Source organism: Pelodiscus sinensis, chromosome 16 (assembly GCF_052426305.1).
Source record: "Pelodiscus sinensis isolate ZL-2025 chromosome 16, ASM5242630v1, whole genome shotgun sequence".
In the NCBI taxonomy this organism is placed as follows: Eukaryota; Metazoa; Chordata; order Testudines; family Trionychidae; genus Pelodiscus; species Pelodiscus sinensis.
The window spans coordinates 7246950-7263662 of record NC_143067.1 but is presented as its reverse complement, the minus strand read 5'-3'; the positions used below and the strand labels follow the sequence as shown (position 1 = coordinate 7263662).

The 16713-nt window shown below is 60.6% G+C and overlaps 1 protein-coding gene across 6 annotated transcripts in view; it reads left to right on the top strand.

Moving 5' to 3' along the window:
* The window catches only part of NDST1 (N-deacetylase and N-sulfotransferase 1), a 97651-nt gene that overhangs the window by 65465 nt on the left and 15473 nt on the right, over positions 1 to 16713 (top strand). For all 6 annotated transcript variants that reach the window (XM_075900558.2, XM_075900554.2, XM_075900553.2 and 3 more), the window contains 7 exons: positions 1586 to 2438; positions 5004 to 5486; positions 6263 to 6350; positions 8533 to 8687; positions 13063 to 13248; positions 13991 to 14119; positions 14906 to 15088. In XM_075900558.2, the coding sequence (XP_075756673.2) occupies positions 1929 to 2438; positions 5004 to 5486; positions 6263 to 6350; positions 8533 to 8687; positions 13063 to 13248; positions 13991 to 14119; positions 14906 to 15088 (1734 nt within the window). In that variant the 5' untranslated portion in view covers positions 1586 to 1928. The remainder of the gene's footprint in view (positions 1 to 1585; positions 2439 to 5003; positions 5487 to 6262; positions 6351 to 8532; positions 8688 to 13062; positions 13249 to 13990; positions 14120 to 14905; positions 15089 to 16713) is intronic.

The window sequence follows — 16713 nt, the reverse complement described above, 5'->3', positions numbered from 1 at the left end:
CCGGCTGATATTTTGAAAGCGCCCGTTGGCTTGCCCGGCGTGGTGCCCGCCATGCTGCATGCCCGGCTGCAGAGAGAGTGGGGCCGGCTTCCCTGGAGGTCTCCGCGCCCCTTCGGCAGCCCCTGCTGCCTGCGAGGGTGGGAACTCGCGGCATCTGCCGCTCTGCTGCAGCTGTCCATTGCGCTCGCGCAGGGAGGGGGGGAGAGGAGAGCCGGGGGCAGGCAGCCGCCGAGCAAAGATCTGCGCTGAAGCAGAGGTGGTTCGGCCTTTGCGAGAGCCTTCCCTGTGCTGCCGCTGACTCACCCGAGCCTATTAATAGCCCCTGTCCACCTGCTAAGGTGTGAAACCCGAGGAGAGCCTCTGACCTCCTTCTCTGGCCCCTCGGGCTGTCTCTGGGCAGAGCAGAGTGGGGGGCGAGTGCCGTGCGCTGCACACTGCAGCCAAGCCAGCGCAGATGCCGCTCGGCCCTGTGGATTTCTGCCAGGGCCTGGGTAACGTTGCGGCCTCTCTCACGCTGCCGTGGGCCGGCAAGCGAGACAGGCGCTCCCGCATAGGCCTGGCTTGAAAGCACGTAGGCAGGCCCTGGCCGCCTCAAGGCCTCGGACAATCAGCGGGAGCATCGGTGGAGTGTCTCGGTTAATCAGTGCGTGCCCCTCCCCACCCTTCCCCTTTGCACGGAGGTCTGGGAAGCCCAGACTTCCCGTCCCTGCTGAGTTGAGGCTTCCTCCCTCTGAGGAGCACAGGTCCCTGCCAGTGTCTTTCAAAAGGAAACTTTCAAATGCCAAGGCCCTGTCTTCTGCCGGGACATGAACGATCCCACCAGCCTCTGTCAGAGCGGGGTTCGTCCTGGCAACCTCGGCCCGGATTTCCCCTCCCACCCTGTTGTGCAACACACCCATTTGCCAGTTGGCCGGCCGCCTGCCTGTCCCTGCCGTACCTGTGTAGTTTGTGAGTGCTTTGGGACAGTCATGCCATTGAAAGGTCAGATCTAGCAGAGTTCCCGCAGAGGCCTTGGAAAAGGCAGGCAAGGCTGAGAAAGCGAGGCCAGAGCAGCTGTTAAATGAAGCCATATGTGCATGTTTACATTGCCTTGGACTCGGGATGGATCTGGAAAGAGCTTCTCACACTCCTCTTATCTCCCCGGTAGCTGGCAAGCAGGTAGCTGATGGTATCCCCATTATACAGGTGGGGACACTTGTGACGTGCCCAAAGCCAGACAGCAGAACCGGGATGAAACCCCGGGAATTCTTGATTTGCCATTGTTTGCTCGAACCGCTAGGCTGTGCTGCCTCTCAGATACACACACTCGCTCACTCCCTGCTTGGGTCCCACAGTTGAAAAGCATTCTGGGTACTGGGATGCAAATGAGCACACCGAGGGATCTGTTAAATGGGTTCCACGGTGACATAACTTGCAGGTGCAGTGTTGCCTCTGAGTCTGTAGTGACACCCCCCCACATCTCCCGCAGCGCCTACCCTTTAGGCAGCCTCCTCTGCACTGGGGATGTGAAAGCCTGGGTTTCCAGGGGTGTGAAATCCTGCTCTTTCCAGGCTTGCTTGCTTACGCCCTGTCTCTCTCTCCCCAGAGCGTGCGGAGTTGCAGCAGGACTGGGCCACCATGGATGGACCCAGGGAGCCGACATGCCCTTGAGAGGCACGCCCGCTCGCCCGGCCCCGGAGAGCCAGCGAGGCCGATGCCGAGACGCCGCGGGTGTTTCTGCTGTGCCAGGGGCCTGCGAATGGATTTGCCATGGTGACATGAAAAAGGCAGGGGGGATACCCGACAGCCAGCGGGAGAGCCTGCCCACGCACACGCAGCCTGCCAGTATTTAACGTGTTCCTGGGTGTTCCTGTGAAGGGGGCTGAGAACACGAGGGGGGGGTGGGGTGGGGGGAGGGAGGAACCTAACCTGGCTCCTCGGAGGCCAGGATGACGGTGCTGGGGAGGCTCCGCAGGGGTTTCCGACAGGTGTCCCCCCAGGTAGTGCTGCTCCTGCTCTTTGCCTTCTGCCTGCTCAGTGTTTTCATCTCTGCGTATTATTTATATGGGTGGAAAAGGGGCCTGGAGCCCTCCGGGGACGTCCCGGGCCCGGACTGCGACGAACCCAAGATCGCTCCTTCCCGCCTGCTCCCCTTGAAGGCCCTCAAGGTGGCCGACTCCTCCCGCACAGACCCCTTGGTGCTGGTGTTCGTGGAGAGCCTGTACTCTCAGCTGGGCCAGGAGATCATCGCCATCTTGGAATCCAGCCGCTTCAAGTACCGGACGGAGATCGCCCCCGGCAAGGGGGACATGCCCACCCTGACCGACAAGGACCGGGGCCGCTTCGCGCTCATCATTTACGAGAACATCCTCAAGTATGTGAATCTGGACGCCTGGAACCGGGAGCTCCTGGACAAGTACTGCGTGGAGTACGGCGTGGGGATCATCGGCTTCTTCAAGGTACACGGGGCGGGAAGGGGCTGGAACGGGCCATCTGGGGAGCCGTGCTCTCTCGGCTGGGCGGGGGGGCCAGAAGAACCCAGGGTCTATTTCCGTTCGGGGTTCCCTGCCTCGCTGGGGTGGGGAATCTTAGCTGCGGTCCCGTCCCATTACTCTGTGGAGACAAGCCACTGAGCACAGACAATATGAGACGTTGATTGGCCATGGGAGGAATCGGATCCGGTCTTTCTAGGCAGCTGACGGCAGAGCTCGGAGAGCACGCGTCGGGGAAAGGGGTGGGTTTGACCCATCAGACTACACCGGTAGCAGACGCTCTCCCCAGGCCTTCATGGGCCCCGGGCGTTTGCTGGGTGAGTCCCGGCTGCCCAGCTGACCAGAGATCGTTGTGGTTTGCTCCCAAGAGCAGCAGGCTCCTCCCGCGCGCTGAGCACGCTCCACGGGGACTGCTGCTTTGTTTTAGGTGTTGCCCAGGGGAGCCTAATAAACCTGGAGTCGGAGCTGTGCCCTCCGCTGGGGCCAGGTGCAGAGTTCCAGACCCGCCCTGTGGGGAGGAGGCTCGGCTGCCACCTACTCCAGCTCCGCAGGGTGATCGCATGGTCCCGGGGAGCTGTCTGTTCTCCCAGCAGCGAGCTGGGAGAGGCGTCTCCTTTTGGCCTGCAAGGGGGTGACGCACCCAGACCAAAGGTGCAAAGGGTTAGCTTGGCCCGATCCTTGGCGCGACGGAGAGCAGCCCCCTGCTCTTGCTTTCTGTCTCTCTGCACGTCAGGGTGCAGGGGCGGATTGTGGGCAGGGGGCTGGCTCCTGTTCCGGATGTTTGGCTCCCCGGGCATCGGGGCGGCTCATGGAACCCGTTTCCCCTCGCACAAAGCTCCGGTGTTGAGGCGCTTCTGCGTCGCGCTCTTCCGTTCGCCCCGGGATTTCCCAGCACCAAGCAGTGCCGGGGGGGGGGGCGGACCCTTGAGGCAAACTGGGCTGAGTCCAGTCACTTGGGCTGTATTTCGAGACGTAACCCGTCCCCGTGGGCGCAGGTGCACCAGCAGATCGAGATCCCAGCCCGCTGCTGCTGGGAACAAGAGGGGGCTCCTAGAAGCCGATGCAGATCCATCCGGGGCACCCAGAGAGCAAATGTGAAAAGTCAGAATGGGGGGGGGGGAATAGGCGCTGATCTAAGACAAGTCCCCAAATATCGGGACTGTCCCTAGAACGTTGGGACACCTGGTCACCCTGGATACACCTGTTTATACCAGAGAATTTGGCCTGGAATCGAGCCCCAGAAGATCGTAAATAAGCTGGTGAGTCCCCGTGAGATGTGGAGACCCTGCCCCTGGCAGTGCAGGGAAGCCCCCGGGCCCTTTGGGGGGCCTATGAAACCAGCAGGCTAAATAGAACATGCCCACCCTCCGGCGTCGGGCCTGCCTCGGCCGGCCCGGCTGCTTCGAGAAGACGCGACGCTGCCGGGAGCGTGGGCTGAGCCCACCCGCGGAGCGAGGCCCTCGGCGATCCAGCTGTGCTCCCGGCGTGCGAGGGACTCCCTGGATCCCTGCCAGAGGAATCCGCTTCCCTCACACGCCCAGCAGCCTCCTTTTGACCCCACCGCCCCTTCGACGGAGGAGTCGCCCGTCAGCGCCGCTTGAGGCCTCTCCCCCGCCCCAAGCCCCCAGCCTAGCGGCAAGGCCTCCCCTTCGTAGCGCGGGCCCCAGGGCTCTGTCAGTCGCACGAACTCCTGCTCTGGAAAACTCCCCTCCCGAGAGCCCGGCATGGCAGCGTCTGCTGAATCCGTGGGGTTTATCAAACGCCTTGTCCCATGGCTCTGCTTCCTCCCCCCCTCCCCCCGGCCTTTCTAATTGTCGGCAGCTCCGTGTGTGTGACGTGAGCCAGCAGGCTCCTTTTAGCCTCTGACAGGATCCTCCGTCCCAACCGCCCGGCACGAGAGAGAAGTGTAAATGTCAGTAGATGATGGGGCAGCGTGTGGGGGCAACAGCCTCCCCCCTGGAAATCTCTCTGCGTGGGACAGGGGCGTGTGGGGGAGTCCCGTTCCAGCAGAAAGGGGGCTCTCAGTGGCAGGCGTAGGATTGGTGCCCCCGCTGCGTGACAGGCCCTGTCGGCCGGAGGCGTGTTGCAGGGGAGCACTGGGGACGGCAGAATTCTCCCATGGCCAGTGGGGGACAGGCCAGCGCCCTCTTCAGCGGAAGAGGAGGCGGCCCTGGCTATTTAGGGTGTGTCTGTCACCAGGAAGGGGATCGGGGGGGTGCTGGGAAGCAGCCTGTGACGTGCTGCCTTTCCCGCTTCCGCACGCTGTGGTTCTTCCATCTGTCTTGCCTGCCTCCCCGGACCGGGCTGAACCATTCCCCGGCCTCCCGTGGGCCCCGCATTGCTGCCTCGACCTGTCCAGGTGCGACTTGGGTCTGAGCCCGGCGGTGGCCTGGCCCGGGGGTGGGAGGGCAGGGCTGGAGGTGAGCACGGGGGCCGGAGTCACACCTGTAAATGCCCCGGGGCAGTCCTCCCCTAGCTCCCTGGGTCCCTTGGAGGCCTTGCTCATTCGCGCTGCGGGCTCTCCCCCGGCAGGCCAACGAGAACAGCTTGCTGAGCGCCCAGCTCAAGGGCTTCCCGCTCTTCCTCCACTCCAACCTGGGGCTGAAGGACTGCAGCATCAACCCCAAGTCGCCCCTGCTGTACATCACGCGCCCCAGTGAGGTGGAGAAGGGCCTGCTGCCGGGGGAGGACTGGACCGTCTTCCAGTCCAACCACTCCACCTACGAGCCGGTCCTCCTGGCCAAGACCAAGTCGGCCGAGTCCATCCCGCACCTGAGCGTGGACGCTGCGCTGCACACCACCGTGGTGCAGGACCTGGGCCTGCACGACGGCATCCAGCGCGTGCTCTTCGGGAACAACCTCAGCTTCTGGCTGCACAAGCTGGTCTTCGTGGACGCCGTCTCCTTCCTGACCGGCAAGAGGCTCTCCCTGCCCCTGGACCGCTACCTCCTGGTGGACATCGACGACATCTTCGTGGGCAAGGAGGGCACTCGCATGAAGGTGGAAGACGTAAAGGTACCGCAAAGGGCACCGCTCAGCCGGCCGGGGCTCTTGGGGGAGGCGACCCTGATGTTACCACTGTGCCTGGAGCAGGGGCCAAGGGTGTCTGGGACACTGGGGCACAGAGCAAGGGCCAAGGGTGTGTGTCTAGGGCATAGAGCCGATGGTGAATGGAGCCAGGGCCGGGAGGTCTGGGATACTGGTGCATGGAGCAAGAGCTGGGGTCGTGGTTGGGACACTGGTGCACAAATCCTATTGTGCATGGATCGAAGGCGAGGGGTGCGTCTGGGACACTTGCACGGAGCCCAGTCTGCTCAGAGCAAAGTCTGGGGGCGTGTCTTGGACACTGGTGCATGGAGCAAGGTCTGGGGTGGGGTGGGTGTTTGGGACGCTGGTGCATGGAGCCATGGCCAGAGGTGGGTGAGTGTGACCAGGACACAGATGCACAGAGCAAGGGCTGGGGGTGTCTGGGACACTGGTGCATGGAGCCCATTGTGCACAGAGCAAAGTCGGGGGATGTGTCTTGGACACTGGTGCATGGAGCCCATTGTGCACAGAGCTAGGACTGGGGTGTTTCTAGGATGCTGGTGCATTATCTGTGGCCCTCGTGAGGCGATGTGTAGGATCTGGTGCCCTCTGAGCATCTGCGGGGGGTGGGAGTGCTGTGGCGAGAGTAACCAAGCAGCCATCGCACACGTGACTGCCAGGCCCACCGCACGGCTGCACCACAGGGGCAGGTTCCCGCACGATGCCGTGTGTCCGGTACTGATTATCGTCTCTCCATGCCATAGGCTCTGTTTGACACGCAGAACGAGCTGCGCACCCACATCCCCAACTTCACCTTCAACCTCGGATACTCAGGGAAATTCTTCCACACAGGTGAGGCAGGGCGGTTTCACCTCCAGAGACCCTCGCCGTCCCTCTCCATCCACCCGGCCCCTGGGCTTCTGGCACAGCGGAGAGGGCGGCTGTGGAAGTGTCGTGAGTGACAACACCCCTTCCCAGGGCACTTTCTGCCTGCACGAGCCAGGCCTCTGTGGTGTTGTCATGGCAGGGGCTTGGAAGATGGGGAAAGCTCTGGAAAACCAACTGAGCGCAACCCCACGCATTAGCCGGCAAAGGCGTTTACAGGGTTTGGCCGGTAAGAGTCCCTAGCTCTAGCCTTGCGTCACCCCGCAAAGCGCTTTCCCTCCTGTGGCAAAGTGTTGGCCATGCCCCGAGGGTCCTGTGGGTCCTGGCGGTTTGGGTTTGCCTCAGAGGCTCGCGGTGACCCACAGCACAGCCCCTTGCCCTTTACTAGAGGCAGGGGTCACAGCCTACTCAGCCGCCCTCCACAGTCTGGGGTGACACCCCTCCGTAGTCCTGCCCTCCCCGGAGGGGTGGGGGGAGTCCAGGCCCACCCGCTACTCCGGGTTTCGGCCCAGGGACCTTAAGGCAGCGACAGCTGTCAGCGTTTCCTTCACTTCCCGTCTGGCTGCCTTTCCCTGGGCTGCTTCCCCAAACGATCCCTCCCAGTATCGTCTCCCTGGTCCCTGAAAGATCCTTCCGGCTCCTCCCCAGCCCTCTGCCCCACTCCCAAGCCCTTGCTCTCTCAGGGCACCTCCTCCCTCTCAGTCTTTGGCCTTCTCTCTGCCCTTCTGGAGGGAAAGCCTTTAAAACTGGCCCTGCCAGGCCTTAATTGGCTGCAGGGTCCCTGATTAATCTGCTGCTTCAGGTGAGCTCTTAATGGGCCCCAGGTGCCTGCCTGCCTTGATTGAGTGGCAGCGGGGCCTGGCCGGTTCACTCCGGGAACAGAAAACGCTACACCCAGTTGCCTGTATATTTGTCCTCCACCAAGCTACTGTCGCCAGCTGCCCTTCCCGCTATACAGGCGGAGAGAGAGCCAGTACCTTGGCCAGCGTCGGGGCTGGAAGTCAGGTTGTACCTGCTGGGCTCTGGCTGTTGCCGTCCACGCGCCACCCCGTGCCCTGCTGAGGTGACGAGCTGTGTGAGCCAGCCCATTCAGCGGCAGTTGGCCAACTCCCCCGGGCAGTGGGCTGCGATGCCGGGTTACGCGCTTCCTGGGGAAGGGGAACGTGACACCTAAACGCGTCAATAGACACTCTCGCCTGTTCACAACGTGCCATCTCCAGTCGTGCACCAATAGGAGGCTGCTCCCTCTCGGGGGCTGAGGATTCGGACTCTTCTCTAGGGATTTATGCCGTCATCCAGGCTGGGCTCACGACCTGGATTAAATGGCTTCCGAGCTACCGAGAAGCCAGATTTCTCTCTGCTCTCCTAGAGGCAGGGCCAGCAAAGGCTGCTAAGCACCACATGCATCTGCGGTCACTGTAAAGATAATGATCCACTCCAGAATTGTAAGTGTGCTGGGGGGTTCGCACACGGCTGCAGCTTTCTAGTGGCCATCTGGGAATCCGAGCAGCAGCAGAGAGCTCATGGAGGGCAGTGTAAGGTCCTGGTCTCCCGGATAGAAGTCTATAAAATCCTGACTGATGTGGAGAAAGTGAATAAGGAAAAACTATTTACTTGTTCCCAAAACGTAAGACGTAGGGGTCACCAAATGAAATTATTGGGTAGCAGGTTTGAAACAAACAAAAGGAAGTCTTTCTTCACGCAGCACACAGTCAACCTGTGGAACTCCTTGCCAGAGGATGTGAAGACCGGGACTTTAACAGGGTTCAAAAAGAGCATGATATATTCATGGAGAACAGGTCCATCAATACTTATTAGCCAAGGGTAGGAATGGTGTTTGTCAGAGGCTGGCAATGGATGACAGGAGAAGGATCAGTTGATGATTCCCTGTTTCTGTTCACTGCCTCTGGAGCATCTGGCATTGGCCACTGTCGGCAGACAGGACACTGGGCGAGATGGACCTTTGGTCTGACCCAGTCTGGCCATTCTTATGTTAGCTTTTCACTGCTTTCAGGGTGGGAGTCGGAGAGCCCTGCCCTTTGCGATCCATACCCACCCTGAGCAGGGCATTCAGGCTCTCACGTGAGCCAGACACCAGTGCGTTGGCTTTGTCGTGGCGGGGCTGCTGACCTAGGTTTGTCCCCTGCAGGCACGGATGCTGAAGACGAAGGAGACGACCTGTTGCTGTCTTACGTCAAGGAGTTCTGGTGGTTCCCCCACATGTGGAGTCACATGCAGCCTCACCTCTTCCACAACCAGTCGGTGCTTGCCGAGCAAATGACCATGAACAAGAAATTCGCTGTCGTGAGTAAGATGCCAGGCATGGGGCTCTCTAGCCATGGGGGATGCTTGCTGGGCTGGGGACTTAACAGTGACATCTCAGACTCCCAGGTCTCTTGCTCTCCTCCTGTCTTCTCAGGCTTGTTCCTGGGGGATGTGGTAACGATTTCTGTTTGTAAGGGGAAGAACATTGCATAAGAGCAGTAGGAGATATGACAGTCATCTGCTGCCCTGATCGATCTTCTGGAGTTTGATTTAGCGGGTCTAGTTAAGACCTGCTTAATCAAACTCAAAAGGCGCCCCTGTCAATACTCCTGCTCCTGTGAAGAGTAAAGGAAGCCGATGAGAACATTTGCTTCGGCCTTCCGCTGTGAGGACGGTGGGGAAACTCGAATCAAGGTTCCTCGACTCCAGCTATGTAATTAGCATAGCTGGAGTTGCGTATCTTGATTTGACCTTCTCCGCTAGCATAGACTTGGCCTAAGACAGGTTCCCGTGTTCGTCTCTATCTGTCTGCACCTGCGTTGGAGGCTGAGCGGCAGCCGGGGAGATTAAAACTATCAGGTCAAAGACAAAATGATCTGAGGGGCATAACATGAGTGGCGTTGAGAAGGCTGACCCTCTGTTTCTGTTGAGCCTTTTTCTCACCAGAGCAAGGCATGGCCTGTCCAAAGGCGGCAAACTGAAAACCGAAGGAGTTTTTTAACCCCTTACCTAGCTATCCCATGGCAGGCAGTTCCGCGGGTGCTTACTTGAGATCCAGGACTCATCTGCACACAAGTTGTACTACTCTCTCCAGCCCAAGATAGTTACACCTGCACGGCTCCCGTCCCGGGGTGGATGCAAAAGTGCCTTGTACCAGTAGAGCTGATTTCCAGGGAATAATCCATACTACCTGGTAGTATAAACCCCTTTCTACTGGCAGAACAGCCTCTACAGTAGTGACTGCACAGTGTAACGACACATGAACCTCTTGGGAAATGCTTTGTCGGATTATGGAATTTTCCAAACCACGAGGGTTTGCCATGATGAAGGGGAGTAAGGGAGTGGGGTTTGGAGGGGAGGGACGGTGGAGGAGTACGCTGGGGATGTGGGAAGGAGGGAGGGGGAGTGATGGAGGTGGGCGGGATGAGGGTGGGTGCTTACCTGGTGCCCTGCTCCCAGAGACACATGTGGCTCTGTACTGCTCCCAGGCACCACCCCGGCCGCTATGCGAGCGGCAGGCAAAAGCCTCTAGATCAACAGGGGCGAGGGGGGGCAGCAGTGCACAGAGCCGCCTCCTTCTCCCCCTGCCAGGGTCCGAACCCCGAGTGTTCCCGGATCAGGGGCACCGGATTATGGAGGTTCAAGTGCATTGCACTTTAAAAAAATCACCCTCGCCCATCTGAAGTAATGACTCTGGTCCAAGCCCGTGTGCAGGCCCCGGCTGTGTGTGCACAACGCGCACTACCATGGTGCAGCTGCGGTGCTCTGGTGCCACTAGTGCAGGTGCACTATGGCTTTTCCATCCCTGCAGTAAATCCCCCCCCAAGGCAGCCGCGAGGTGGAGGGCAGAATTCTTCCCTCGCCCTGGCTGTGTCTGCAGCGGGGGTCCGGTTGATCTAACCGCATCACACAAAGCGGAACATTTTCCCACCCCTGAGTAAGAGAGGTTGGTTGATCTCAATTTTAAATATGGCCCTGGCCCGGGCGAAGGCAAAGAGCTTGGCTTCATAAGAACGGTTAGACTGGGTCAGACCAAAGGTCCATCTAGTCCTGTGTCCTGTCTGCCGATAATGGCCAATGCCAGGTGCCCCAGAGGGAGCAAACACAGCAGGTAATCCTCATGTGATCCCTTCCCTGTCACCTATTTCCAGACAAACAAAGGCTAGGGACACCATTCTTACCCATCCTGACATTGATGGACCCAACCTCCGTGAATCTATCTAGCCCTGTTAAAGTCTTAGTCTTCACAACATCCTCTGGCAAGGAGTTCCACAGGTTAACTGTGTGAGTTTTAACTTCACTCCAGTTTTAATTGGAGTTAGTGGATGGCTGATGAACTGGAGCACATTACCACGTTGGCAAAGGCTGCCCTGGTCCCAGACTACAGACTCTGGTGCTGGATTGCTTGGGAGAAATGCGTGAGGAGTGTCCAGAGTCGCTAATCCAGTATGTCGGACAAGTCCAGTAGGGATGTTAAAATGTGGTGAATTAGGTAAATGCGTAACCAGGGAGTCGGCTCCCGGCACATGCCGGGAGCCTGCGTGTGACCGTGTGCAGTTACACTTCCACATCCCTCGTGTCCCGTGAACTGGTTACCTCCCTGTGGAAAGCCGACTGTAGATACAGCTACAGGTCTTGCCTTCCCTAGGCGGGAGGACGCACAGGATTCCCTTGTGGGAACGTGCCCTAGGTACAAGCCCAGGCAGATTATAGTGTCTGGCAAATTAGTCGTTGCCTTGACCTGCCATGGGGGAGTTGGGTGTTTATCTCGACCTGCCAGGCCTTCGCCAGGCTTTGGCTGGTGCTCATTAATTCAGCCTAGCAGCCATCTGCAGAGGCTAGCAGAATTAAAAAGCTAATTCCTCTGGTTCCGTGAATAGTAAGATCCCCGAGGTGCTGTGAGCTGGGGAAAGCCTGTCTGTACATCCTCCGGTTTCAGGGCCCCAGCCAGCCACACCTGTGCAGCCAGGAGTATGCTAACTCGGCTCAGATAGCGGGGAAGACATGGCAAGTCAGCTTTTGCGTTGGGTCGGCAGCTTGAGTTGAAGCCTATGGGGGAGCCAGCGAGAGCCAGACTGGCGATGGGAATCTGTACCTCTCTGTGGAGCATCTGGCATGGGGGCCACTGTCAGAGACTGGCTAGATCAGTGTTTCTTACACTGTGTTCTGTGGCACACCGGTGTGCCACGGAGAACAACAGAATTAAAAATGGCAGCCCTTAAAGGGGCAGGTGTTTTTTTTTTTTTTTGCTTAATAACTTCCCCCAATGCTTTTTTCCTCTATAACTTTCCCTCGACCCTTTTTTTCCCAACAACTTCCCTCTGATCCTTTTTGTTTGTTTGTTTGTTTACTCAACAAAAAATCCTCAATGTTCCTCATTTAAAAAAAAATTGTTTGGTGTTCCTTGGTCTTAAAAAGTTTAAGAAACACTGGGCTGGATGGACCATGGGTCTGACCCAGTCCGCTAGTGCCTGTGTTCTGGGTTTGGAAAGAGCTTCCCCACTTTTTTGTGTTGGTGGGGGCAGCATGTGGTGAGGATAAAGAACATTTTAGGTGGGGAGTTAATACACACCCCCACTGGCCAGTGTTCCCTCTAATCTTTTCCATCCACATGTGGACTTACATAAGAACGGCCGTACTGGGTCAGACCAAAGGTCCATCTAGCCCAGTAGCCTGTCTGCCGACAGTGGCCAGCACCAAGTGCCCCAGAGAGGGTGGACCGAAGACAATGATCAAGCGATTTGTCTCCTGCCATCCCTCTCCAGCCTCTGACAAACAGAGGCCAAGGACTTTTTCCATCCATGTGTGGAATAATGTTTTGTGTGCACCAAGGCATGTGCACCACCAGTAGAAACGGAAATCCCAACTGTGGCCGCTCTGCTAATCAGCTGGGCAGCATTTGAATCTCTCCTGAGAGGCTGCACAAGCACCTGGCTTACAGGGAACTCTGCCCCCATCCCCAAAGGGTTCTAAAGTCTCGGACGGCTCGTTGTGCTAACCCGCTGGCCTTTTTGCTGCTGGTGTTCTGGATCTGAGCTAAGGCTGGCCACACTGGCTCTGATAAGGTAACTACTCTTATCCCCAGTTGATCCCAAACGGACCCTTGTGCCAAAACCAGGCTGAGACTGTTCTGGGGAATTTTTCAGAATTTCACATAATGCTCATTTTTCCTCTCTGCGCTTCTTGGCTCCTGAGAGGAGGCAGCAGAGCTGTAGAATTGCTGGAAAAGCTGGGGGGGTTTGGGAGGATGATGGTCTTCCCAGCCCCAGCGGACAGGGGAGGATATTGGCCGCGCTAAGCACAGTGTTCTGTGGGGGTTGTTGCACCAGCCCTGCTTGGAGCATGACTGTGATGCCTGGGTGGCCGCAGCCTGGGGGATCCTGATCTCCGTGCGGCCCAGCTGGCAGCCAGGAGAAGCAGGGCACGCCTGAGTTGCCCTGGCAGGGTGGAGTATTGTCGGACGGTGCAGCGTGTCCAGCTCCCTTGGTTGCTCTTCCTCTCCACCACTGTAGGCAAGGCAAGGAGCTCGCCGGGGCGTGGGCTGGAGTTGAGAATTCTGCCCCCTCGTCCCAGCTCACCCAAGGAGGGATCTAGCTTGTAGCTCCGCTGGGCCCCATTGGGTTCCCGCTAGGTCGTTTGTAGCTCATGCGTCCTGTAGCTTAGCGCACTCACCTTCCCGCTCCCCTCCCATCAGGAGCACGGCATCCCCACCGACATGGGGTACGCCGTGGCGCCCCACCACTCCGGCGTGTACCCCGTCCACGTGCAGCTATACGAAGCGTGGAAGCAGGTTTGGGCCATCAGAGTCACCAGCACGGAGGAGTACCCCCACCTGAAACCAGCCCGCTACCGACGGGGCTTTATCCACAATGGGATCATGGTAGGTGGAATGGGATGTTTGGGGGGGGGGGGGGTGATCCTGTTCCTCTGTCCCGTCCCTGCCTAATCCACCCACAGTCAGCTGGGTGGCCAGCGTGGCTGGCTTCAGAGTTCCAGCTAAGACGTGGAACCCTGTGCCCCCAGGACCCAGGTTTGAGCGTTGCCTACCAGTGACTCTCGGCTCCCAGCATGCCTGTGGCTTGCAGGAAGCGGGGTCGCTGCGTCTCGGCCAAGCCTAAGCCGTCTCCGCTGTCGCAAGCGCCTCCCTGCATGGCACATGCCGCACAGAGGCCGGCGCAGGCGGATTCAGCAGCGGGCGCCCGGTTGGCTCAAACAGCAGGGGGAACGAGCCGCATTGTACCGCGGCTGCCCTGGTCGCCTCTGCGGTATGAATCCTCAGCAGCCAGCTAGCAGGGGGTGCCGCTAAGTCAGAGCCGGCCTGTCTTCTCAGGAGAGCGCAGTAACAATTTCCCAGCGTCGCTGGAAGATCCAGGAGTATCGCGCCCCAAAAGCCCCCCGGCTGCCTGTGCAGGTGTAGTTCAGAGATTGGGGACTTTCCCCCTTCTCCCCTAAAGGGTTGGAGCAGCCCAGCTCTGTCTCTCCGGTGCGGGAGAATCCAGTCGGGGGTTCCACGGTGCTGACCCCAGGTGTGGGGGCACCCGCAGATCTAGGTCACGGTGGGGCAGGAGCAGGGGACTGGATCGCTGCGCGGTTCCCCCCCGCACGGACTCCTCTGCCCCCAGGTGCTCCCGCGGCAGACCTGTGGCTTGTTCACGCACACCATCTTCTACAACGAATACCCCGGCGGCTCCAGCGAGCTGGACAAGATCATCAATGGAGGGGAGCTGTTCCTCACGGTGCTACTTAACCCTGTGAGTGCTGCCGCAGAGCGGGATGGGAAGGGCCCCTGGGCGCGCCCAGGCCTGGCCCCTCGGCTGGGGGAGAGGAGTTTCCTGGGACCCCCGTGGCCAGAGGCTCTCGGCCTGTGGTTGAGGAGGACAGCCAGGTGCGCTGGCCCTCGCATTGGACTGGCCACGGAGCGGGATGTGAAATCCCGTTTAATCGCTTAACCGGGGGGGGCGGGCGGGCTGCTCTGGCCAGGCCAGGCTTGTGAATGGGGGCAGCTCCAGCCGGGCTGGGTCCACCGTGGGCAGGTGGCTGGCCCGGTGGGGCTGGAGCAATCCCTGCCCGTATTGGACAGGGGGCTGCTCCAGCCCAGCCGGGCCACCAGTTAACCCCGGCGACGGAGTGACGTAAAGGCTGCTTCTGCAGACCAGAGTCTCCTGCAGGCCTTTTCCTCCCCAAATGGCGGGTCTCCAGGTCCGCCTGTCACTGACCCCGCGGGGTGGGCAGCAGGGTCTGCCCGGGGACTGTTGTCCCGACACTGTGAACCTCTGCGGCTTGGCCCAGGCTGGTAGCGGGGATGGGAAGTGGCCGCCAGAGGGGCAGAAAGACGTTTGCTCTCCTCGGGCGCTTCCCACGTCCGGGGTCCCACAACTTCACCTGCGTGGCTTCCTGCGGGCGCCCCCCAATTCCGAGCGGGGCCCGGGCCTCCCCAGCACGGAGAGCCGCCCCCTAGGTCCCAGCCAGGTTGTCCCCAAATGGGCTCAGAGCCTGACTCACTCCTGTCCCCCACCCCCCCGCCCGCTCCTCTCCAGATCAGTATCTTCATGACGCACCTGTCCAACTACGGCAACGACCGCCTGGGCCTGTACACCTTCAAGCACCTGGTCCGCTTCCTCGGCGCCTGGACCAATCTGAGGCTGCAGACACTGCCGCCCGCGCAGCTGGCACAGAAATACTTCCAGATCTTCTCCGAGGAGAAGGACCCGCTGTGGCAGGTCCGGGGGCCCAGGGGAGAGGGGACGGTGCCGGGGCAAACAGGGCTGGCTTCTCCCTACGTGAGAACCCGCTGGGGCCTGCGCCCGGCCACAGCCCGTCCTAGGTCCCAGCGGCAGCGCAGGAAAGGGCCCATGAGGGCAGTGCTCCCTGCAAACGAGAGTCCGTTTCGTTAGCCCCGTTTCCCGGAGAGGAAACCGAGGCACAGAGCAGGGACGTCACTGGCCAAGGCCTCCCAGCAGGCCCACGGCAGAGATGGGAGCAGAGCCCAGAACTCCTGGCACCTGCCCTGCCGGCTGGACAGCACGCGCCTGCTTGTTAACCAGGGGGTCTCCTCCGCTGACCTTCCCGCAGCCTCCGTCTCTCCCTCTCCTTTACAACCTTGCACCTGCCATCGGGGCCGCCCTGTCGGTGGGGTGGGGTGGGGCGGCCGCCCCAGGCCCTGCGCTTTGGGGGGCCCACGGAAGCTCCCTCGAGTGTCTTGTGGACGGGTCTCAGGGTCTCCCAGGATAGTACCTGGGGGAGTTGGCGTGGGCAGGGCAGCAACAGAGCTTCCCCCTCCATCCCCCGCTCCCCGCTGTGGCTGTGGGTGCTGGAGCGACCTGGACGCTGCTCTGCTCTGCTGCCCTCTCCCAGCCCGACTGCCCCAGCCCCAGACAGGGACGTGGACGAGTCGTCACCTGGTCGATCAACCAGTGAGCCTGGGCTTATCGGTTAATCAAGCTGACTGCTCACATCCCCCCCCCTCCCACCCCGCTGCCTCTGTATCAGAGGCAGCAAAGGGGGAGGGGGATTTGGGGGGAGCCAGCTGCTGTCCCCCCCCACACTGCCGCCCCTATTAGAGGCAACAGTGCCGTGGGGCGGTAAGGGAGGCTGCCGTCAACCAGCCTCTGCCTGCAGCAGTCCCAGGCTCGCCGCAGCAGAGGCTCATTCGCGGCAGCAGCCCCTGTCGGCGAGGAGTCCGAGCTCCCCTTGGACAGGGGCTGTTGCCGGAGCAGCCTGGCTGGACCCGGGCAGCGGCCTCTGTCCACAGAGGGTCCCAGCCCCCCTCCCCCGCCCCTCCCTACTCCAGCAGCTTCTGTCCATGGGGAGCTCGGACCCCCCGCGGGCAGGGGCTGCTGCCGGGGGCCGTATCGGAGGCAGCAGCGCGGCGCACCAGGCAGCCAGTCTACACGGGGAGCTGGTTCAGTTCATGCGGCTGGTCACCTGTTCAGTTAGCCGCCAGCTAACGTCCTGGCCCTAGGGCGCGCCGCTTCCCGCTGCTGCACAGAAGTGAGGTGCAGCGGGGTGGAGTGGAGGAGGCTGCCGGGTCTCTCCGGCTCCTGCTGCCGCAGTGAGTGCAGGCGTCGGGGGGCCGACGGCTGCTGCCGCCCCGCACCAGGCCCCCGTGGTCCCCCCAGCTGGCATTGCTCGGGGGAGGGGCGGAGCAGAGGCGGGGCTTTGGGAAGGAGTGGGGCAGAGGTGGGGTGTGGTAGAGCAGCAGGGCCGGCAGGGGGTTGCCCTGCGCCTGGGGCACTGGAGGGGGTTGCCCCAGACCTGTGCCCCCCTCGGTTCGGCCCTGCCCGCCATCCACGTGAACAGGGAGCCTTCACTGTCTTAAAAGCTTATGGGGCATCGAGGCCTCTCC